We start from the raw sequence: 24,862 nt of genomic DNA, 5'->3' as shown, positions 1-24,862 counted from the left end.
TTGTCTCAGTATCTCCCATAATGCAAAGCACATCTCCTTGCAGACATATATAATGCTATGCATTAAGGGAAGGGCCACTACCCAGACCGGTTTTGACCTTTATTGAAGGCCTGTCAGTGGGAGCCAGACCCAGAAGTGGTGATACTAAGGCAGAAACAATGGAGAGAAGTCATATTTACCTATACAAGTTGCCAAAAGGTGTACAATCTTATTATTAAATTACTCTGGATTTAGATAAAGATGTTGGAAGTTTTTTTCCCCCACTTGGTTAGACTATAATAAATGTAGTTTACCACGAGTTGCCTCAGTCCTGAAGATACTTCAGGTGCAAACTTTGTTTGCTTACACTTGGATAAAGGATTAAACTAAATTTATTATAGTCTAATCAAGTGGAAAAAAAACTTCCAACATCTTTCTCTAAATCCAGAGTAATTTAATAATAAGGTGGGTACACCTTTTGGTAACTCATATAGGTAAATATGACTTCTCCATTGCTTCTCCTTAGTATCACCACTTCTGGGTCTGGCTTCCACTGACGAGACCTCAGTAAAGGTCGAAACCAGTTGGGTAGTGGCCCTTCCCTTAATGCATAGCATTATACATGTCCACAAGGAGATGTGCTTTGCATTATGGAAGATACTGAGACAAGGAGTGATGAGAGCTTGGTCCACCTTTACCACGATTTGCCTCAGTCCTGAAGATACTTCAGGCTCAAACTTTGTTTGCTTACACTTGGATAAAGGATTAAACTACTAAATTTATTATAAATACAGTATACTTTGCAATTTTTCTCATGAACTTCATTTTAGCCGTTATTAATCTTTCTTTGTCTTTTTGTTTTATTGTCCCGATTTCACTTCCATACAATAGGGCTAATGTATTGTCTTTTAGTATTGTATACTAATAACATAAAGGTCATAAAATAAGAAGAGTTGGCTGATAAGGCCTTATAGGAAAGATTAAAGTGAGTGGATCTTCCTCAAAGCAGAAGAAGAAGAGGATAGATCCAGCTATGGGACCATGGAAGTACCACTTCCCTTACAATTAAGATGATTGGCCCTGTTGGTCCATGAGTCCTTATTCAGTATACTGACCACCCCATTATATCTGGTGGATTACCCTATCCCACCCAGGAGATGTGCTCTCTAGAGAATACAGAATCCCCCAAAAGAGTTTATAGGTAGTTTCATATATTTTATAGGTAATTTAGTTTCATATATATATATGAAAGAATGATCATTAACTCGGTTAACATACATATTTTTATAAAGAATTGAATGACTAGAACCAAGATTTAAGTAAAAAGGTTTTAATATAAAAACATGACTAGTTTTGGCTTGTTACAGCCTTCATCAGGTGACATTATAAAAGAAAGAAAAAATAAAAAAACACTAAAACACTGAAGCTTAAATAAACTATTTCATAGTTTATTTAATGTCACCTGATGAAGGCTGTTACAAGCCGAAATGAAGGCTGTTACAAGCCGAAACTAGTCATGTTTTTATATTAAAACCTTTTTACTTAAATCTCAGTTCTAGTCATTCAATTCATTATATATATATATATATATATATATTAGGAACATATAATTCAGGTGTGTAGAGCCTGCAATACACACACTCAGAATAGCAGTATCACTGATATTATATTTCAGATTTATTCTTGTTAAAGACTCTCCTAATTGTTTCCTGGCTTTTCACATGATTCCTAAAATTAAACACTATATACTAATGAAGAGGACACTTTTAGACTGGTAAATATTGCATCACATTCACATTAATAGCCTGGGTGTGCGGTCACAAATACAGACACCTTTGGACAGATGTACAGATGGCACAGCAGGTCAAATTCTTAACGTTCTGGTCATTTTAAATCATCCAGAAGTTGGAGACAGGGTGTGTGCACTGAGACAGTAGCACCCAGAAATCTGTGGCTGCGATCGGTTGTTATGTCAGTCAATCCAATTGAACTTCGTCATTTGTTTATTTAGTTCATAAGTTACTGTTTTGTTTTCTGAGTTTTATCTGTTTTGCTCATGTCAAGTGTGAACTGACATGTTTAGGACGCCAATATAGACAAGTTTTTAATATATAATTTTTATAAATATTTTATAACTTTTTTGTCTATATTTGTATACAATGGGAAACAATATTTACAATCTACTGAATGTCCCGTTTTCTGCCAGAGCTTTTGCAAATTGTATGATTGTAGTTGAAGGACATGAGCCTCAGCCACCTCCTCTTCCCAATTTACTGAGCAAGCACAAAGATTCAAAAACTGAGTACATGATACACTTCTCTATTCACAATACGTGTTTAACACATTCCCCACTCTACACAGATTTGGTTACAATTAATTGATAAATTAAAGTATTCAAAGTTATCTTACAATTAATTGCATTGGACCAATTAAGATCAGTGCTGATGCGCTATGCAATCTTAAAACTTTCATACATCGATAAAAATGTATTCACACGGTCAAATTGACGTAAATTTTATAACATTGCATAAGCCACGTGATGGCACACTCAACCTAAATATGTACGTGGTGCCACTGGTATATATATATATATATATATATATATATATATATATATATATATATATATATACCCGGTCCACTTAAATAATAATTTAAGTTATAACATCCCAGATAGCCATGCTGCAGTTATTCAATATTGGCGTTCACGTGAACTTGCACGCACAATTGCAACAAACAATGGCACGCCAGTTGGAACAACTTGAAAAATACAACGTTTTTATGTATCGATTATGTGAGGCAATTTGTACCTGTAATTTCCAGTTTGTTTAAATAATTCAATGTTTATTAGTATTCCTTTCCTTTATAAATACCTGAAGAAGGCTACTACAGGGTGTTCGGGATAAATTTGACATATTTATAATTAATTATATTTTTCCGTAAGTTACATGTATTAACACACACTTCTCTTCATTTAAAAGTTTGGACCCTTCTTCATTCATATACAAGATGTCAGAAAGGATGGATAGCTGGAACCCACCTGAATCATGGAAGAGAATAACTTGTATCATGATGATTCGTGCCCGCCATCAAAATAAGGATATTACGACTGCTGCCCAATGCTCCCTGAATACAGTAAAAACAATCAGGCATGAACTAGAGACTTGCAATGGTGACTACGAGGATGTAGCAAGAAGAAAGATCCCTAGCAGACGATCTGATTGCGTTCATACAGCAGAATTCCTCGCAAATCTGCAGGAACAGGTGTTGAAGAACCCTGGCATTGGAATTCGGGCTTTGTTCGTGGAGTTGCTAACTGTAGTCAAGCCCTGGATAACAAGGGTAGCCAATGGTAGGCCGTATGTATGGCAGCAGGATTCGGCCCCTTGCCACACCTCTGGGAAAAGTCAAAAATGGTTGTCTGAAAATTTCTACGACTTCACCTGTCCAAATGTTTGGCCTCCAAACTCCCCAGACCTTAACCCCATGGATTATTTTGTATGGGGTGCAGTTGAAAAAGACACCAATCGCACTTCCAGTAATACAAAAGCCCAGTTAATGGATAAAATTAAAACAGTTTTTGCGGCCCTTCCCAGGGAGACTGTAGCATCAGCTTGTTCGAGGTTCCGAAGCAGAATTGAAGCTGTGATCGATGCTAATGGTGGTTATTTTGAGTAAATCTTGTTGATAGTATTGTAATTAACTCTGCCTGTAATGTTTTTTTGTCAATTCATTAAATTTAATAGATACAAAGAAGATTTTCTTTTTCCTTACGAAACTGTCAAATTTATCCCGAACACCCTGTATATGCTGAAACTAGTAGTATTTATCATTAAAATCAATTCTTTATATGTTATCTCGGTCTTGGAGTCATTAAATCTATTTTTTTCAAATGTATAACAACCGAGTAAAAGCTGATCGCCACATATATATATATATATATATATATATATATAAGTGTAGTTTATTACAAATTCTAAATGAACCTACACACTATACATGTTTATGGAAAAGATAGTCTTACTTCACTAATTTGTTACACAGGTAGCTTGGTATAACGGGGTGGGGGGAACAATGTCTAAAAGGACAAATTATGCATGTGCATTCTGCATGGTTCTGTTTTTGGAACAAGCCTTAGTTTATATTGATGATACAATCCAACATTTGATTGGAAATATATACTTATTTATGGATGATGCTAAATTGGAGAAAATTGGAAAATTCTGATAATTCTGACATGGTGTAGCTTCAAGAGAATTTGAATTGATTGCTATTGTGAGCAGATGAATGTAGCAGCCATTTCAGCACTGTAGAGTGCTGAAATGATGGATTGCAGTACTGATAAAGGCATTAGATTGGGGGGGGGGATGATAATAGATACAGAGCTGAAATTCACAGAAACATATTACAGAAGTTGTGAGTGTCATTCAAAAAATGATTTGCATGATGAAAAGAATTGTGACAAGGATTAAGAGGTGTGTGCTATTGTATAAGATTTATAGGCTACATCTAGATTTCCATATATAGTTTAATCATCAAAATATCTGAAAAATAAGGATATGCTTGAAAAACTCTCCAGAGAAGATCACTAAGTTATCTTTGAAATATTGATTGTGAACATAGATTGGAGGAATGTGCTTTGTAGAGTTTTGCAGATAGGAAGTGAAAGTTATTTCATTGAGATTTTTAGTTAGATGTAGAGAAGATATTGAACTGAATAGTAAACAGTGGTGTTAACAAGAGGCCATCTCTGAAAGCTGTATGAAGTATTCATGAATATTGGAATGGAAGGATGTTTTTTTTGTGTAAGTTAAAGATGCCAAGAAATTATATTCTTGGTTATATTCTTTACATAAGTGTAAGCAAACAATATTTGCACGTGAAGTAACTTCACAACTGGACTACTTGTGTAGAGAGGCTAATAACTTTATACCATTTGGCTTAATATTCCATAATGCAAGGCACATATCCTTATAAACATATAATGCTATGCATTATAGGAAGGGTTTTCTTCCCAGACCAGTTTCGACCTTTATTGAGGTCTCATCAGTGGGAGTCAGATCCAGAAGAGATACCACAGCTGAAGTAATGCAGAAATCATATACAAGTGGTCAAAAGGTGTTACACCTTATTACTGAAATACTCTGGATTAGTTGAACATTTCATTTAGTTATACTATAAGTTAGAGATGCCAGGAAATTATATTCTTGGTTTCATCCTTTATCCAAGTGTGAGCAAACAAAGTTTATGCATGAAGTAACTTAGAATGTAATTTCTTGGCATCTTTAACTTATAGTGTAACCAAGTGAAAAAACTTTCATCAACTATCTCTAATCAAAAAAAATTTTAGTAATAAGATGTGACTACTTGTATATGAGCAATATATGGTTTCTGCATTACTTCAACCTTGGTATCTGTTCTGGGTTCTGGGTCTGGCTCCCACTGATGAAACCTTAATAATGGTTGAAACCAGTTTGGGCAATGGTCCATAATGCATAGCATTATGGTAAGGACCACCAAGAGACATAGGATTATACATGTCTCTAAAAATGGCATCTTGTATTATGGGATACTAAGGAAGGCAATTGATGAGAAGTCATTAGCCTCTGTATGCAAGTAGCCCTGTCGTGAAGTTACTTCACACACAAACCTTATTTGCTTACACTCTTGTTTAAAGGATGAAACCAAGAATATAATTTCATGGTTTTTTTTGTATGGAGTGTGTTGAGTGAAAAAGTGAAATGCATTGCTTGAGTGGATGATAAGCACACTGAAATGTAGCATGCTCAAAGCAGAAAGTGAGTGTATCTGTAGAATATTAGGACTTCCTGAGAATCTAGTGAAGACAGAATCTAATTGCAAAGTGCAAAACTCCAATAGAGGTAAAATACAGACCTACAGAAACTCATTGTGTGATCTCTCTCTCTCTCTCTCTCTCTGGAAATCATTGAAGCAATTTTTGGTGTTACAAAAATGGATGTTATGTCACTTGTCCAGAAAGTAAAAAAATCCTTATTTCTTAACTATGCAAAGAAAGAATACGCTATATTGTGAAATTAATTGCTTTCAGTTTGATTTGAAAGGTAAGTCTATGAATCCTATATATTTCCTTTGATAACTGTATGTGTTTTACAGCTGGGTTTGCCAGCTTTTGCAGACTGAAAATCCAAGCCTCTAGGCAGAATTGTGAGTTAAAAAGGCCTTATGAAGCATCCTTGCAGGATTTGAGTACTGGACTTTCCAAATGAATGGAACCGTTTACATCATCCTCATTGCACTGTTGTGGCAGTAATACTAACAGAAACCATATCCATTTCACAGCACACACTTTTGTTTGCTTGGTTTGATAATAAATAGAAAATATATATCTTTATGGTTGTAACAGTTGCTAAGTGGAACTATGCTTTTTAGAATTTTTCTTTACTTTAAGACACTGAAATACAGTTGCATAATGTAGAATTACTATAATAATGTGAAAGCTTATATATGCAAAATGAATTTTTCTTGATATTTTTTATGCATTATATGTTCTTTTTTTTTATTAGCTGCAAGAAGCTAGAAGAAAAGAACAAGAATCATTACGTAAACAAGCATTAAGAGAAGCTGAAGCAGCTGGAGCAGTGACAGTTGAGACAGAAACAGGGAAAATTCTGTCTGGAGAAGAAACATCTGAATCAGATATAGGTTAAATTATAATTTCTTAATCTTTCAATACCAAGTTCATTATTATTATTATTCAGGCCTCCATGGAGTCAAAAGACTCATCGTGGGAGGTCCTTCCTAAGAAACACAAAGTCTATCAAGACTCATCGAGGGGAGGTCCCCCCCTAAGAAACACAAAGTCTATCATACCACTCCTTAAATTCATTGACCGTTCTTGCTCTCACCACTCCATCAGGCAATGCATTCCATGGTTCAACCACCCTCCATGCAAAGAAATTAGAAAACACTCCTCACTCTCTTGCTCACAGATTCCTTTCGTAACTTCCAGGGATGGCCTCTTGTCATCACTCCATCACATACCATTAAAATAAATAGTGGTGATAAGAGAGAGAAAGTGAGAGAGAGCACCTAAATAAACTAGAAAATTGTTTTGATTACATCTGACATCAATTGTATTGTTGTTGTTGTTGTTATTATTATTATTAGAGTACTAAAGTGTTTTTTTTTACATGTGGATTAATATCAAAGTGTACCAAGTGTTTCTGTTTATCAAGCCAAAAACATTGCTACAAAAATCATTGATATTTATTAAATAATACATAAATTATAAGTTATCCAAGTTTGAAGTGAATGGCAGTCAATGACATGAAAACAAAGGGAATTACCATTGTAGCAGTCATGACAGTTGTCAAAGCTATCAAGAGGACCTATCAGGGGAAGAAAATTTTGCAACCTGCAGGAACTACCAGCGAACTCTGCACTTTTTCTGTTTGGACATTTTAGCGAGTTATGTGGTAAGTAAATCAAACACAAAATAATGACTGAAAATGTGTCTGCTGTAAGGAAAACAAAGTGAGGCAACCTTTCTCACATAAGGGAAACAACAAACACAACCTTCAGCAGGAGGATGTAAAGAACCTATGCAGCTAACAATGGCAAGGGAAATACGAGATGAAGAGTATAATGATGTAAACACTGGTAAACATATTCTGAATTTATTTTTCAAAAACAAAACTACTACTTCTACTTGAGTATTCTGCAATTGAGCAGGTTCTTCTCTTAGTAGCAAAAACTTTCTTTCCACTCTCTTCTGTTCTTAGCCTTCTCTTTCAAGGTTGTGTACCTCTCTCCATTCAGCATGTCAACTAGCATTGTTTTCCTTACTCTTCCTCTGGGTCTTTTTCCATCTATTTTTCCTTTGATGGCATCTCTGATGACTCCATTCCCTCTCAGAAGATGTCTGATCTAGTTTCCCTTTCTTCTTTTTTATCTTCCGTGACTTTCTTCTTCTTCTACTCGTTTTAAGATCTCTTCATTAGTTATTTTATTCTGTCCATTTGATTTTTTCCATCCTTCTCCAAATCCACATCTCAAAGCTTTCCAAAATCTTAATTTCTTCTTTCTTCAATGTCCAAGTGTCAGCTGCATAGAGGACAACGCTTCACACATAACATTTTTAGTCTTTTCTTTAGGTTTATATCCATTTTACTTCTGAATAAATTCCATTTTCTATTAAAGGCATCTCTTCCCATCACTATTCTTGCTTCTATGTCACTTTTTCATCTTCCATCACTGCTAATCACTCTTCCTAGATATTTAAATGTCTTTACTTGATTCAATTTTTCTCCATTTATTCTGATTTCCAGATTTGCCTCTTTCCTTGCTATTTTTGTTACCTTTGTTTTTCTTATGTTAATTTTCGTTCCAAAATTAATACAGGATTCCAATAATCTCTTCAATAGATGTTGTGGTCCTGTTTCAGTATTTGATAATAATGCCTTGTCATCTGCATGTCTTATTGCAAATATTTGACTACCTCTAATCTTTATTCCTTCTTCCAAATTCTCCAGTGCTTCTTTTAACATTTTTTCAGAATACATATTAAACAAAATTGGTGACAGACAGCAGCCTTGTCTTACTCTCCGTCCACTGATACCTGGTTCTGTTGTACCATATATGTCTCTCACCATGGCAGTTTGTCTCATATATAGTGAAATAATTAGCCTTCTGTCTTTCCAATCTATACCAATCTTTTCCATTACTTCCACCATCTTATCCCATTTTACAAAGTCAAAAGGTTTTTCAAGATCTGCATAACAGATATTAACTTCTTTATTTACTTCCAGACTTCTATCACTTACTATTCTTAACAGTCCAGTTGCATCTCTTGTTCTCCTACCCTTCCTGAAACCAAACTGATCTTCTCCAAGAAATTCTTCCACTTTTGCAATTCTTTGTGTTAAGATTCTCATAAGTATTTGTGATGTATAGGAAATGAGGCTTATTGTTCTAAAATCCTTGCAGTTCACTGCATTACTTTTCTTTGGTATAGGTTTAAATATTAAGGTCATAAAATCTTTTGGTAATTCTCCTTTGTTATAAATTAAATTTATTATTTTGGTTATTTCTTCAGTTCCTTTCTTCTGAAGTTATTTCAGGAATTCTGCAGGTATTTCATCTATTCCTTCTGCCTTTCCACATTTTAGTTCTTTAATGGCCATTTCTACTTCTATCTTCAAAATCTCTGGGCCTAGATCATCTTCATTTACCTTCTTTATATCTTCTAATGGCAACTCATTTGGTCTATTTTCCTTGTCATATAGATCTTCAATGCATTCTTTCCATCTCATTAGGATTTTATCTTCTTCAGTTATGATTTCTCCATTCTTATTTTCTATGCCTCTAGCTTGAATTCCATTTCTCTTGTGATTCATGTTTCTTGCTTTTTCATACAGAAGATCATACCTTCCCGTGCTTTCATCATTTTCCATTTCTTCACATTGTATTTTAAGCCAATCTGCTCTACTTCTTTCTGCTTCCCTTCTGAATTTGTCATTCAGAGTTCTATATTGTATTTTCCCTTCTAGGGTGTCTTTATTTTTCTATTTTCTTCTTTCTTCCATTAGAGAAATCATCTCATTAGTTATCCAAGGGTACAATGTTGTAAACACTGAATTTATTTCTCAAAAACAGAACTACAGAATATTAAAGAATACTTAATTACCGTTGCTCAAGAGCTATTTGATAAATAGACCACACATATTAAAAAAAAATATTGAATATAAGGACTTTATCAAATTTAATAATAATGCCATAGAAGATGTCCTGCTAACCATCAGAGAAATTAAAATCAGTATTAAAGTGCACAGTTTAATTAAAAGACAGACAGCCAAACTGCACTAAGAAATAAATTCATTAAACTACATTATGATGATCTTTATGCTATTGTTTAGAAGTTTAGAAGTGAACTTTCTCTTTTGAGGTAGTCAACAAAGAGACTGGATATCTTTTGACTCAGTGGGTGTGCCAATTGCATGGCTTAATTTAACTACAGTGTATCTGTTGATGTGGTTTCTGGAAGCCTGTGTACAAGGATATCCAATCTCTTTATCGTGACTGGATATCCTTATAAACAGTACATAATTTAATTATGCACAGTATTTACTGTGTAAAAATTATATACATAAAGTCTATTTATGCCTCAAAAGAGAAAGTTCACCCTGAACAGTTCCCATATAGTGTGACTTCTAAACAGAACAATTATAGATAATCTCATAAAAGCCATTGGTACAGAAAAAACCAGTAGCTAAGGATCTCAGTGCAACCCATGACCATACCCCAGTCTATCTGTGTGCATACTTCACACCATTTTATCAGAACTTATTTCATCAAACAAGAAAAGTAAAGACAGAAAAACTTCTAATTCCTATCGGTAAGAGATGCCAAGTTATCTTAAAAAGACATAAGATGCAAGCCAATTTAAATAATATATTTAGAAGTTCTGAAATGTTGGCACATTTACAAGAACATCAGCTGTATGAGAAAAAAAGAGAATGACTCCTACCAGTCCCTAATGAGCAGATGTCATCAGCTGAGCAATCCAGAATACGATGGCTGTCACATTCCAAATTTGATAACCGTGAGGGAACAGTAGGCTGACCAAAGGAAAGAACTGCTGTTCTTTCCTTTGTGAGTCTACTGTTTGCTGAATTTCTGAATGTTCTTATCTGAAAACTTATCTGATTTATGATATAGACAATGTAGATATTTTAGTATTAACAGAAGTATCTGCAACAAATGAAGAAGCAACCAGTTATCAAATGCCACTTTTAATAACATAATCTCTGTAGGCAAACTAAATGAGGCTTTGGAATAATAATAATATTTGGCAAGTAAAAATTAGAAGTATTAGAAATAAACTACAAATTAGAACATATGCAACTTCAAAAAAAAAAAAAAATCAATAAACTTGTGAGTCCTTGCTTTCACCCCAGAAATGGCACTGATGTGCTTATAAGTCCTTTGATCTCTTGTGTATGGGGGGAGGGTCAAAGGAGCCATATATATATATATATAGGTCTTTTGACTTCTATGGTCAAAGGAAAATATGTATATTTAAAAAAATAAATAATTAAGTAATGTGGAAAAAACATTTCAAAACCAGTCATTGGCACACTTAGAGGACACTGTATAAATAATTTTTTCTGCCTTGGTGTTTGGTTAAAAAACATAGCTGCACTTATTCACTTGTTAAAACAATTTATTCTTAATTCAAAAATGTAAATCTTAGTCAGGGATATACTGCAGGGTTTTTTTTATAACCTAAAAAAGTATATCTATTCAGAGTTATCTGGAATGCCTTCTACTGGTAAGCCAGAAATATAATTTGGTATAGATATAGCCTAGATATTCTGTATAGCATAGTATTTTCCTGTGTTTTAAACTCTGTTTCTACTCTAGAACATAGGAGAAGAGAATGAACACAACAGAATACTTTCCATTTTTACCTCTGATGTTTCTCTCCAAACATCATTTTGATGTTTGGAGAGAAACAAAAAAATGTTTTTGATAAAGTATCCTAGTCATGATGTTGGTGGTCGGGTTTCAAATTGTTTGAAATGATGGCAGTCATAAATGATATTCTTCAGGTACCAGTGACGAACAGTGTTCCTTTAGGTATCCCATAGATCAAGGGTTGACAACTTATGGCTCTTGTACAACAAGAGCATGTACATTTACAACAAATGCACACTGCAAACACTTCTCAGTTTAGTTTGTCTGTGCATCACAACTAGAGCATGCATACTGTAAGGTGTCTGAGATTAATTGTTGCAGCGGTAGTGAGTATAAAATAGTTAAAACTGGAACAAAATAATATCCATGTGTACATAGTGTTTGTGATAGGCATGCAAATTCATGTTATAAAAACACTTGCATTTTAAATAAGTGACATGATATTATTAACCATCTGCACAATGTGAGTCTGCATTTTTTAAAGATGAAAATTACTGCATACTCACCTGATGTTGAGAACCTCACTCACCCAGCAAAAATTTCAATAATTCTTACTTAACTGGTTGTTACATTTTTTCAGTATTAATAGATAATATTTCCTATTTAAATTAAGGGGATATTAAATCCCACATTGTTTTAAAACCGAATAAGAAACTCAAAGATTGGAATCAGAGAGTTTCATGCCGAATATAGTAAACTATAAAAGTATCGGCGATTACAAGCGTGAGCTAATGCAAGTGATCCTAGTACATAGCACAATACCGGGCAAACCACATTTCCTAGGAAATGTGTTTTTACATTATGAAAAATAACTAAGAATAGCGATCAGAACTTTACCACCTTTGCTGCGAGTTGCCCGGTATTGTGCTACATACTAGGATCACTTGCATTAGCTCACACTTGTAATCGCTGATACTTTTATAGTTTACTATATTCGGCATGAAACTCTCTGATTCCAATCTTTGAGTTTCTTATTCGGTTTTAAAACAATGTGGGATTTAATATCCCCTTAATTTAAATAATGTTTATATTGCCGAAATGAAGCCAATTGGCTCTTTATATTTAAGTAATATTTCCTATATTTTTTTTAATAAAACAGCTTTCCACTCTGTTCCATTTCTTAAACCCACCCCATCCTCTCAGCTTGAAATGAGAAGAGATGCAGTTCTTTGATTTTTTTTTGATTTTTTTAATTAGATCAAAAATGGCTTTTTGCTCAAAAAAAGGTTGTCGATCCCTGCCATAGATTGAAGTTATGATGAGTGGGTAGGTCAGGATTTTAACCAGGATCAAATGATAAGATTCAATATAAGATTATCATCTATAAGATGCAAAGGCATTTAATCAATGATAGAATGCAACAGGTCTTGCACAAATCAGTAGGTCTTTGCAACAGGTCTTGCACAAATCAGTAGGTCTTTGCAACAGGTCTTGCACAGATCAATCAATCATTGTTTTGTCCTTAATAACTGCTGATTATGGTTATCTCTATAGTTGCAAGTGGAAATGACAATGATTTCCAGCATGTTCAAATTTGGAGCCTGTACTAGAACTCTAGATTAAATGTCTTTAAAAACCAACTACTTCTTGAAGAAGGAAGTTGCAAATCCACACTATATAGTAGCTTTGGAAAGCGCAGAAAAATGTCATGCACCACATGTAGATTCCCAAGTGCACAATATGTGACAGGTGTAGGAATTCACACTTCCATTCAACAGAAGTGGGCTAATTTTTTTAAGGATATTCCATGTCCACTGGGTTAGTTACCTCAATGTGTAAATATCTTTCTATTCTCTGCATTATACAGTTTAAGCTGTTGATGAATTTTGTAAGGATGATACTAAAGCAACTTATATAGAAATAGTGGATATTAAAAAGCCAACATTATTCAAAGCCAAATATATCCAGAAGCATCAGAAGTTTCAAAATTTTGATCAGAGAGCTTATGAGAATTCAATCCTCGGCATCAGAGTTCCCTTAACTTGCACTGATTACAAGACATGAACACTGCCCAAGCATTCACATATTTGCCTTTTATTAGTGAATTTTATAAAGATTTCACTGGCCTGAAATTTTGAACTAGTTGGTTCTCTTCAAAGACCAGGCAGAAACCTTATGGCTCTTTCATTAATAAATACTGAAGCATCATTTGTAACACTTCCATGCTATAGAAAAAGACATTCACCTGTGAGCAGCTGTTGCTTACCTAATGCTATCATATGGCCATTGCTCTGCTAAGTTCATCATGCCCATTTTCTTCAGGAACTTTTCATTCTTATTCAAATTCTATGCTGCGCCTTCCTGTTTCCTAAAATTTTATCCCCCTATGAATTTTAAATGGCATGCATTATTTGCAAATGTGTTTCTAATGTCAGTATTCTAGAACACTGATGTTTACATTAAGCTCCCAATGAAGCCACTTTTTTTATTGATAATTAAATATTCTCTTTGATTATTATATGTTCACTTGCACAGCTGTAATAATGAAAAGCACATTGACAATGTCATTTTTCCCTGGCAGCAGATATATGAATTGTTAGGGCTATTCTCTTCTGAGTGTCCTAGAATATGAAAATCATAACAATACAGATGGACTGAAAAGAGAATAGAAACTTCCAATGCGGTTATTATATTTAACCATGATTGGTGAGGATCCTACTCACCAATCATTTGGTGAGTAGGACTCTCACCAAAGCTAGATTCCTATTGCTGCTGTTTACAAAATTTTTGCTTAAAATTTGAATACAAATAGTTTTTGAAATTTGACAGTATATTGTAAATAAGTAATTTCATTTTGCTTCTTTTATTTTGCATTTAGTCCAAGAAGAAATTGAGGTTCCATTTGAATTTGAAGAACAGGAAGAAGAGGAGGAGGAGGAGGAGGAAGACTTAAAATCTGAAAAGTCGCCAGGCCTACTTTGTTTCTCAAAGTCCTCTAAAAGGGGAAATTTGTGGTTGTCACTGGTAAGATAATTTTTTGGTAATAAATGATAAAATACTGGTCTGTATATCTAAATTTTATTCATCATATCTATAATATGGCTGTGTATATTGGTTTCAAATCCTGAATCTGTCATTATTTCAAACTTATCTAAACTTTTTTACAATCAATTTCATGATGCTATAAACTCTAAGTATAAAGTCTTAGTATGTACCAATATTAATTATTGTCATTATTATTATTTGGTAAACTCCATGGAGTCAACAGACTCATTGTGGGAGGCCCACTTAACCAGCAACATGTCTGTCATAATGCGCTTTGAAGTTATATACATTACCTGCAATCACAACACATTCAGCATCAACAATCCAGAGTCCTGTTATCACTTTGGTTATTCGACTTTGGATCCTCTAGTATATCCACGTCACAATGAAAACTAGGTGACCAAATCTGAGCACAATAGTCAGTACGTGGCCTGACCAATGTCTTATATAGAGTTACCACCACCTCCTTATCCCTACATGTCAAGGTACTTTTTATCATAACGATGTGCAGTCTTTGCTACACACATGTGATGTGCTGCAGAAACTTCAGTCCACTGTCTACCATCACTCCAAGATCCTGAATCTCATCCACATCCTGAAGTACAGCACCACCACCAATATAGTATGTAGCCTTCTATCTTTTTGTATCCCAAAGTGTAACACCTTGCATTTATTAATATTAAGACTGTAACTCACTCATTTGTCCATGCTAAAAGTCTATTTAAATCTTCTTGTAGAGAATTAACATCAGCACTACTCCTAATAATTCTACCTAACTTTGCATCATTAGCAAACATTTGTAGATCCCCAGTCAATCCACATGAAATATCATTAACAAATAAGTTAAACAGTAGGGACCCGATAACAGAAACTTGAGGCACGCCACTGGTCACCTTCCTTTTCTGAGACATTGTTCCATAATACACAACTTGCTGGGTATCATTCAGAGAGCCAATCTCCAATCCATTTAGCCAATATATTATCTATTCTTATTCTTTGCAGCTTGTACACCAACTTATCATGTGATAATCTATCAAATGCTTTTGCAAAGTCCAAGAATATCACTGTATATGATTCTCCCTTATTCAACACATTCATCCCCTTATCATAAAACAAGACCTGCCCTTCACAAACCCATGCTGACTATCATAGCTAATTCTATGTTTGTCAACCCAATCCTGTATTCTGTTTCTAACCAATTTTTCCAACACTTTGATCACAAATGCAGATAGACAGACCAGTCTATAATTGGAAACTTCTGTTCTCAAACCATGCTTGTGAAAGAGGTATTATCTTTTCTTGGAATTACCCTGACATCAAGCCTCTCCTGGCATAAACACATAACAACCATTGCATCCTCAGCTTCTAAAAAACTAACTAGGATTTCTCTTTTGCTCAAGACGTTACTTCGCTCCTTAACAGCTGTTAACCTTAATCTTCTTCTTCTTCTTAAGTATTCTGCAAAATGAGCAGGTTCTTCTCTTAGTAGCAAAAACTTTCCTTCCACTCTCTTCTGTTCTGAGCCATATCTTTCAAGGTTGTGTAACTGTCTTTATTCAGCATGTCATCTAGCATTGTTTTTCTTACTCTTCCTCTGGGTTTTTTCCCATCTATTTTTCCTCCGATGGCATCTCTGATGATTCCATTTCCTCAGAATATATCCGATCCAGTTTCCCTTTCTTCTTTTTATCCTGTTTAACAGACTTCTTTCTTCTACTACTCTTTTTAAGACCTCTTCATCAGTTATTTTATCTGTCCATTTGATTTTTTTCATCCTTCACCAAATCCACATCACAAAGCTTTCCAAAATTTTAATTTCTTCTTTCTTCAATGTCCAAGTTTCAGCTACATAGAGGACAATACTTCACACATAACATTTTGTTAGTCTTTTCTTTAGGTTTCTGTCCATTTAACTTCTGAATAAATTCCATTTTCTATTAAAGGCATCTCTTCCCCATTCCTATTCTTGCTTTATGTCACTTTTACATCTTTCATCACTGCTAATCATACTTCTTAGATATTTAAACGTCTTTATTTGATTCAATTTTTCCCGATTTCTTCTGATATCCATATTTGCCTCTTTCCTTGCTACTTTCATTACCTTTGTTTTTCTTATGTTAATTTTCATTCCATAATTGATACAGGACTCCAGTAATCTGTTTGATTTGTTGTAGTCCGAATGCCTTGTCATCTGCATATCGTATTGCAAATATCTGTCTACCTCCAATCTTTATTCCTTCTTCTGAATTCTCCAGTGCTTCTTTTAACATTGCTTCGGAATACATGTTAAAAAAAAAAGTGGTGACAGAGAACAGCCTTGTCTTACTCCTCATCCAATGATACCTGGTTCTGTTGTACCATATGTCTCTCACCATGGCAGTTTGTGAAATAATTAGCCTTCTGTCTTTCCAATATATACCAATCTTTTCCATTACTTCCACCATCTTATCCCATTTTACAAAGTCAGAAGCTTTTTCAAAATCTATTTAACAGATATTAAGTTCTTTATTCACTTCCAGACTTCTTTCACTTATTATTCTTAACAGTCAAATTGCATCTCTTGTTCCCCTACCCTTCCTGAAACCAAACTGATCTTCTCCAAGAAATTCTTCCACCTTTACAATTCTTCATGTTAAAATTCTCATAAGTATTTTTGATGTATAGGAAATGAGGCTTATTGTTCTAAAATCCTTGCAGTTCACTGCATTACTTTTTTTCAGTATATAAATATTAAAGTCATAAAATCTTTTGGTAATTCTCCTTTTTTATAAATTAAATTTTTTATTTTGGTTATTTCTTCAGTTCCCTTCTTCTGAAGTTATTTCAGGGATTCTGCAGGTATTTCATCTATTCCTTCTGCCTTTCCACATTTTAGTTCTTTAATGGCCATTTCTACTTGTATCTTCAAAATCTCTGGGCCTAGAATCATCTTCATTTACCTCCTTTATATCTTCTAATGGCAACTCATTTGGTCTATTTTCCTTGTCATATAGATCTTTGATGCATTTTTTCCATCTCATTAGGATTTTATCTTCTTCAGTTATGATTTTCCCATTCTTATTTTCTATGCCTCCAGCTCGAATTTCATTTCTCTTGTGAGTCATGCTTCTTGCTTTTTTGTACAGATCATACCTTCCCATTCTTTCATCATTTTCCATTTCTTCACATTGTATTTTAAGCCAATCTTCTCTACTTCTTTCTGCTTCCCTTCTGAATTTGTCATTCAGGGTTCTATATTGTATTTTCCCTTCTAGAGTGTCTTTATTTTTCCATTTTCTTCTTTCTTCCATTAGAGAAATCATCTCATTAGTTATCCAAGGTTTTTTTTATTTTTTTAGCTCCTGTATATCCAATTTCTTCTGCAATCTTCTTTATTTTCTTTTTAACTTGTTCCCCTTTCTTTTCTGGAGCTTCAGTTTTGACAAAACCTGTTTCATCTAATTCTTTCTCCAATCTATTTCCAACTTCCTTGGTATTTCTTAATTTCTCTAAGTTCCATTTTTTCCTTTTCATAGCTTCTTTTATCTTGTATTTTTCTTGTATCTTTGCTTTCCTATAATGTAATCAATTGATTTCTTTCCATATCTCCTGGTTGTTTTTCCATGTGTATAGTCTTCTCTTAGATTTTTAAACCAAGTATTCATAATTATTAGCTTATTTTCTTTACAGAATAACACTAATCTTTCCCCTCTCTCATTTTTATTACCTAGTCCGTATCTTCCTACCACACTCCCATCCTCTTCTTCTCCCACAACTCTATTCCAGTTTCCCATTATAATCATATAGTCTTTGCTTTTTTCTTCGTTAATTAGTTCTTGTAGTTGTTTGTAAATTTCCTCTATTTCCTCATCTGAATGGTCACTTGTTGGCATATATACCTGCATTATTGTTATGTCCACCAGTTCAGTCTTCAATTTTACCACCATAATCCTGTCATTCAGACATTTTATGCTAATAATGCTCTTTGCTGTTTTATTAAAAACGAGTGCAACTCCTTTCTCCTTTTTATCTCCACCTGAGTAAATTACTCTTATTTTGTCACTTTAAGAATCATCTATTCCTTCCCATAGAGTCCTATGATATCAATTTTTCCTTTTTCCACATCTTGTTTGAGATTTTCTAATTTTCTACATCTGTTCATTGTTCTCATATTTCATGTTGCAATTTTGATTCTCTGGCGATCTTTCATTTTCAGTTTGTTTATAACTTATTATAAATCAATTTTAGAGATTTGATCAGGAGAAACATCAGCACTTGAAGCATCCTTAATTTCCCGATATCGTATCCATTCCAATGTGCACCTTCTTTTCCTCTCTGTGCCAAGAGATGCTGCCTTGGTTTGCCGAGCTGGTAGCTGCCCCTTTATAAGTTCTATCCATTGCTACTAACATTTTCAAGGGATATTAGTGGAGTGGTTTCCCATTGCCTTATACAAATCACCAATCCTCCTAGCCATCGAATACTGCTCCCACATATGGGAGCAGTATTCGATTTTAGGGAGGGGTCCCCAAAAACTCCCTCAAAATGCTCGATGCAATACAGAGGAGAGCAATCAGACTTATTAATGACACATCTCTTACCAACTCACTCCCACACTTTCGCACAGATGATCAGTCTCTGCACTATGTATTTTCTACAAATATTTCCATGGAAAATGTTCATCCGAAATAGCATCAATAATTCTCCCACTTAGTACTAAGCTCATTGGAACACGTGAAGCTGCTGCTCAACCCCTACACAGTGCACCATGAAACCCACAGAACAAGTTTCTTCTCCTCCTCCTCCATCCCTGCAACTGCTATACTATGGAACAGTCTTCCCCTTGATGTGTTCCCTAAGGAATACGATATACAGTCATTCAAATCCAATACAAACAAGTACCTTCTTTTCTAATCCATACCCAGTACTAATGTACTATTGGTTGATCTACCAACCTCTCATGTATGGGATCAACATAAAAAAAAAAAAATAGCCTTTTTTCCACTTCTTAGGAACCTTCCCCACTGCAAGACTTTCATTAAATAACCAGGACAAGGGCATCGCTAACTCTTTTGCACATTCTTTAAAAGTATGTGGTGATATATCATCCATTTCCATGGCCATATTAACATCTAACCCAAGCAACACTTACTAATACACCTCTGATTCTTGCACCTTTAATTATCCTAATTCTTGCCTCCCTTCTACATATTGCACACCATCATTCACAACATTACAATATACACTGTTTAGGTGTTCATTAAATAATTCCACTATATCATTTGCTATGGTTACTCTGCTATCATAGCTATTCTCCATTATCAACCTGCCATTGTTACTTTTTCTCTTGTTTGCCACATACAAGGGTGGTCTGAAATGTTCTTGGCCTAACAATGAAAAAACGAATTTATAATTTCAAAATTATTTGTATTTTTCAACATAATCTATCTCCCTTAAGACTAATACATTTATTCCAGCGATGTTCCAGTGCCATTATCCTGTCCCTATAGTGGTTCTCAGTAAGATCTGTCAGAGGGAGCCAAATCTGGGGAATAGGGTGGATGTTCCAACAATTCATAGTTCAGATTCCTTAATTTTCCCATTGCCAGAACACTACTTGTTTTGGCAATGGGAAATGTGACAATGCACATGCCATTTTTGGGCAGGTGCATTGTCCTTGTGAAAGATGATTTTTTTCTTCTGCAAACCAGGTCTTTTCTCATGAATTTTTTCATCTAGTCTGGTTAAAAGATTCGAATAATATTCCCCGGTTATTGTTTTACAATTTTCAAGATAATTAATAAACAAAATGCCTTTAGGCAACCCAAAACACCGATACCATAACCTTTCCTGCTGATGGAACCAGCTTTGTCTTCTTTTCCACTGAACAACCGGCTTCTGTCCATTGTTTTGATTGCTGTTTGGATTGTGGTGTGTAATGGTGAATCCAAGTCTCATCCATAGTAATAAATTGATGCACAAAATCAGTTTTATTTTTGTTAAAACCCTCCAAGTACTGCTCAGAGATTTTCATGCGAGTGTGTTTTTGTGCAAGATGGGTACCGCAAGTGCTGCACCCATCTTGCACAAAGCTTTTCATATACAATTCTTCATGCGAAATATACCCTCCATGTTCTTTTGAAATGCCTATAGTCTCAGCAATTTCACACACTTTGACTCACCGGTCATCTACCATATCGTTCACTTGATCAATGATTTCTGGTGTTGTTACACTTTTTTGGACGTCCTTCACGTGGATCATCTTCAAGGCTGGTACGGCCATGTTTAAACTCGGCAGCCCATTTCTTAATTGTGGAAAATGAAGGAGAAGAGTTCCCATAAACTTTTATGAACTTTGAATGAATTTCTTTTGGCGTTAAACCTTTTACAAAGAATTTTATAACTGCATGAGACTCAATTTTATCCATTTCAAGGGATACAGACAACACTTTTGCTTCAGACAGTTGTATAAAACAAACTACTTGATAGAATGACTTTCAATTTGACATAAGCATCTATGTCATAAGCATCTATGGATGCTTATGACAGAAATACCAACTTAGAAAAAAAAATCTTGCCGATAATGTTGCCATCTATGGTCGAGACTGAGAACTTTTCAGGCCACCCTCATACTAGAAAAATTCCCTTGGATGAGATTTGACCTGACTGGCCAATTCCCTCTTATATTCTACTTTTTCTTTTTTAACGAGGCTGGTCACTTTATATTCTTTATGCATTTGTTCACTGCGAACTGTCTTGTACTTCCTCCATAACAACCTCTTTTGTAGCACTTCTTGTTTTGGTTCCATCATTCATCTATCTCGCTCCTACTCTATTTATTTGCTAAACTCTTGGTATACAGTTATGCATTGCTTGTGTTAGATACGGCCTTATCATTTCTCATGTACTGTCAACATCTTTTCTACACAATTCATCAGCCCAATGTATTGATGGTAATTGACTATGGAGTCAACTGATAATCACCCACCTTATAGTTCCACATATAGACCTTCTTGATAATAACTTTTTTCTGTTTGACTACCTTTCAAACCAGTACCTCATTACCACTTTCACTAACAAGTGGTAGTATTGATACCTCATTCGCAACCACATCCTGTGAGGATATCACCAAATCTAACACCGATTTTACATTATCCACATTATTATTATTATTATTATTATTATTATTTAGTCCTCCAAGGAGTCAAAAGACTCATCACAGGAGGTAATTCCTAGGAAACACAAGTATATCAAGACTCATCGTGGAGGGTCCCTCTTAGGAAATACAAAGTCTATCATACCACTCCTCGAACTCATTGACCATTCTCGCTCTCGCCACTCTATCAGGAAATGCATTCCACGATTCAAACACCCTCATGCACCACTCCTCACCCTCTTGCTCACAGTTTCCTTTCGTAACTTCCAGGGATGGCCTCTTGTCATCACTCCTTCCTGCTGTTCAACCAAGCGAAAGTACTCCCCAGTGTCAACCCTGCAACCACCTCTCAACAGTTTAAAAGTCTCAATCCTATCACCTCTCCTTCTTCTATCCACCAAACTCTTCAGTCCACATTCCCTCAGCCGATTCTCATAACTATCATTGTACAGTCCTGAAACCATCTTTGTTATCCACCTTTGTACCCTTTTCACAGTTAATTTATCCTCTTCAAATCCTGGGGACCAAATCTGAGAACAGTAGTCCAAGTGTGGTCTGATCAGGGTCTTATACAATGGAATGATAACTGTTTTATCTCTCCCCAATTTATACTGCTGTAGTTAAAATCTCCCATAACAATCATTCCTTCTTGCACTTGCTAAGCTCAGCTGTCATTATTCTGCAGAACCTCAACAAGTTCACTTTCCCTTGTTAATAGACACTATTTCTTCTTTCCAATCCACATTCCTATTATTACAATATCCCATTAGGATCATCTTCCTTTTACTTGCCCAATTAATTTATCTCAACATTTCACAGTCAATGCTTTCCACATTCCGTGGCCTATAACAGCATCATATTAGATATACTATTCTGTTGATCTCAGCTTCACACCAGACATCTTCAAAATCTTCATATGTACTACTATTTTCTACTTCGATTCTTGAAGGACACAATTCCTCCCCCCCCCCATTAACTTTAACATCAACTCTCCATCTCGCATAACAATTCTGCACTCCACTTAATGAATATGTATGAGAAAATTTAGATAAATTAAGGGCTACAGAAGGCTTTCGTAATGAAACAATCTCAAACAGTATTGATAGTAGTTGATAATCATGTCTTATAATATGTAAATAAATTTTGCTCACTAGCAAAAATCAAGTGCAAGCATTATGAGAAACGTGAAGTAATGCATGAATATCAAACTTCTAGATATAGAACCTAAAATTACTTTATGCTTAACATATCCATAGTTTAGTTCTCTGCCCTTTTCTGTTTTAATGACAAAAGTTTTCAATTCTGCTATAGGATTCAGTATTTGATTATCTATCTATATGTTCACTGGGCATTCACAGATGCCGTATGTTCACTGGGCATTCACACAGATGTCGTATGGTCACTCCAATGCTCTGTGATGTGCCACACCAAGGCTCGCCATGTAGACCTGTTGTTTGCTTTTCTGCAGACATTAACTCTCTGAAGATTAGTTGCTCCACACACACCATCCATCCATCTCATTGATGGTCTATCCCTTCCACTTTTTCCAGGAACTTTACCTTCTATTACTGTTCTGAGAAGTCCTCCTTCCATCCTTTCAATGTCTTCAAAATATTTTAAATTTCTTCTGTCAATATCTATAAGGAGCTTTAAAGTTCTACTGATCTTTTCTAACACCCATCCATTTATATGCCTTTCAGTATATGATATCCTCAACAGCCTTCTGTAGCCACATCTCAAAAGCAGATATCCGTTTCTTATCTGACTTCTTTAGGTTCCAAGTCTTACATCCATAAGTCGCTGTTGGAAAAACAACTGCATCCAAAATCCTCAACTTTGTTCCTCCCATGGAGATAGATCCATCCTTCCAGATTTTAGACAAGTCTCTGACTGTTGTTTTTGCCATTCCTAACTTTCTTCTGACGTCTTCTGAACAGCAATTCTTCACATTAATAATGGATCCCAGGTACTCAAACTTGCTGACTTCCTCAGTTCTTTCTCCATTAAGGTACACTTGTTTCTCAAGAGCTTCTCTGTTTGTTTTTCCTTTGAGAACCAAGATCTTTGTCTTGCTAGAATTGAGTTGAAGTCCTCTGTTATTACTGATCTTGTTAACTTTGTCAAGAATTAGTCCTAGTTCTTCCATGTCATTACAAAGGAGTACTGTATCATCAGCGTACTTCAGATTACTGATCAATCTACCTCCTATCGTAATTCCTGTCCTGAGCTCATCCAATGCTTCACGCATGATGTCCTCCGCATATATACTAAACAAGTGAGGAGAAAGTAAACATCCTTGCCGTACTCCTTTTCCAACTTGAAGCCAATCAGTCACTCCAACACCTTTTCTTACTGTGGCTTCTTGCTCCCTGTACAAGTTGGCTATCAACCTAATAATGTGTTGAGGCAAACCCATTCTTTTCATTACTTCCCACAGTTTCACATGCTCAACACAGTCAAAAGCTTTAGAGTAAGTCTAAGAAATACATTACCAGAGGAAGTCTAATTCTTTATATTTTTCTATGATCTGTCTAAGGCAAAGGATCTGATCTCTGGTGCCCTTACCTTTCTTAAAACTTATAAGATTTCCAAAGATTTTCAAAAAAAAATGGTTCTTATTAGTATATTGTTACTATTATTATCAGATTTCCATACAGTCAAAGACTCATCATGGGAGGTCCTGCAGTTGCACCCATGTAGGTCATCAAACTGTGCCTAAGTGTATTCACTTCAGGCAATTTCTAGTCAGCTATGCCCTTCATGCAAAAAAAACTACTCCTCAGCTCCTCTGTCCACATCCTTTTATCCTTTACACTATCCTTTTACAACTTCCATTATGTTCTGGTGCTATCTTACCCTCCAACCTGTTCTCTGAAAAACCTCATCCACATTAATCTGGGAAAATGGTTCCCAGATTAATGTGGGAACCTTTTACCAACTTAGTCAGTCATCTCTGGACCTCTCTCTCCAGTATTTTCATCCTGTTGAAAACCAGTTGACCAAATCTGTGCACATCCTTACTCTACACATCACCGTGATCTGCAATATTGCAATAATCTACCGTGCTCTCCCAATTTTAGCAAAATTTTCCTAAAATTTTAGATTCTGATCCACCATCACTCCAAATTCCTCTTCTCCTCCACCTGTAAGATATTGCTACCAATTATATAATCTGCATCCTGTTTTTCATACTGAATTTTAAAACATTACACTTAACTGGTAACACATTCATTTGCCCATTCACCCAGTCTGTTCAAGTCCACTTACAAAGCTACAACATCTGTTCTACTCCTCATATTTCTTCTC

General features: G+C 35.1%; 1 protein-coding gene across 1 annotated transcript in view; it reads left to right on the top strand.

The window, feature by feature from the left end:
• LOC150095208 (cilia- and flagella-associated protein 44-like) overlaps positions 1-24,862 on the top strand; it is a 214,616-nt gene that overhangs the window by 104,639 nt on the left and 85,115 nt on the right. The window contains exons 4-5 of the mRNA XM_090410620.1: positions 6,525-6,663; positions 14,255-14,400. Coding sequence (XP_090266746.1) covers positions 6,525-6,663; positions 14,255-14,400 — 285 coding nt within the window. The remainder of the gene's footprint in view (positions 1-6,524; positions 6,664-14,254; positions 14,401-24,862) is intronic.

This window comes from Typopeltis vanoorti, chromosome 20 (genome assembly GCF_054136105.1).
Source record: "Typopeltis vanoorti isolate ZY-2024b chromosome 20, IOZ_Tvanoo_1.0, whole genome shotgun sequence".
In the NCBI taxonomy this organism is placed as follows: domain Eukaryota; kingdom Metazoa; phylum Arthropoda; class Arachnida; order Uropygi; family Thelyphonidae; genus Typopeltis; species Typopeltis vanoorti.
Note: the sequence above shows the minus strand (reverse complement) of the source record. Positions and strands in the feature narration are given on the sequence as shown.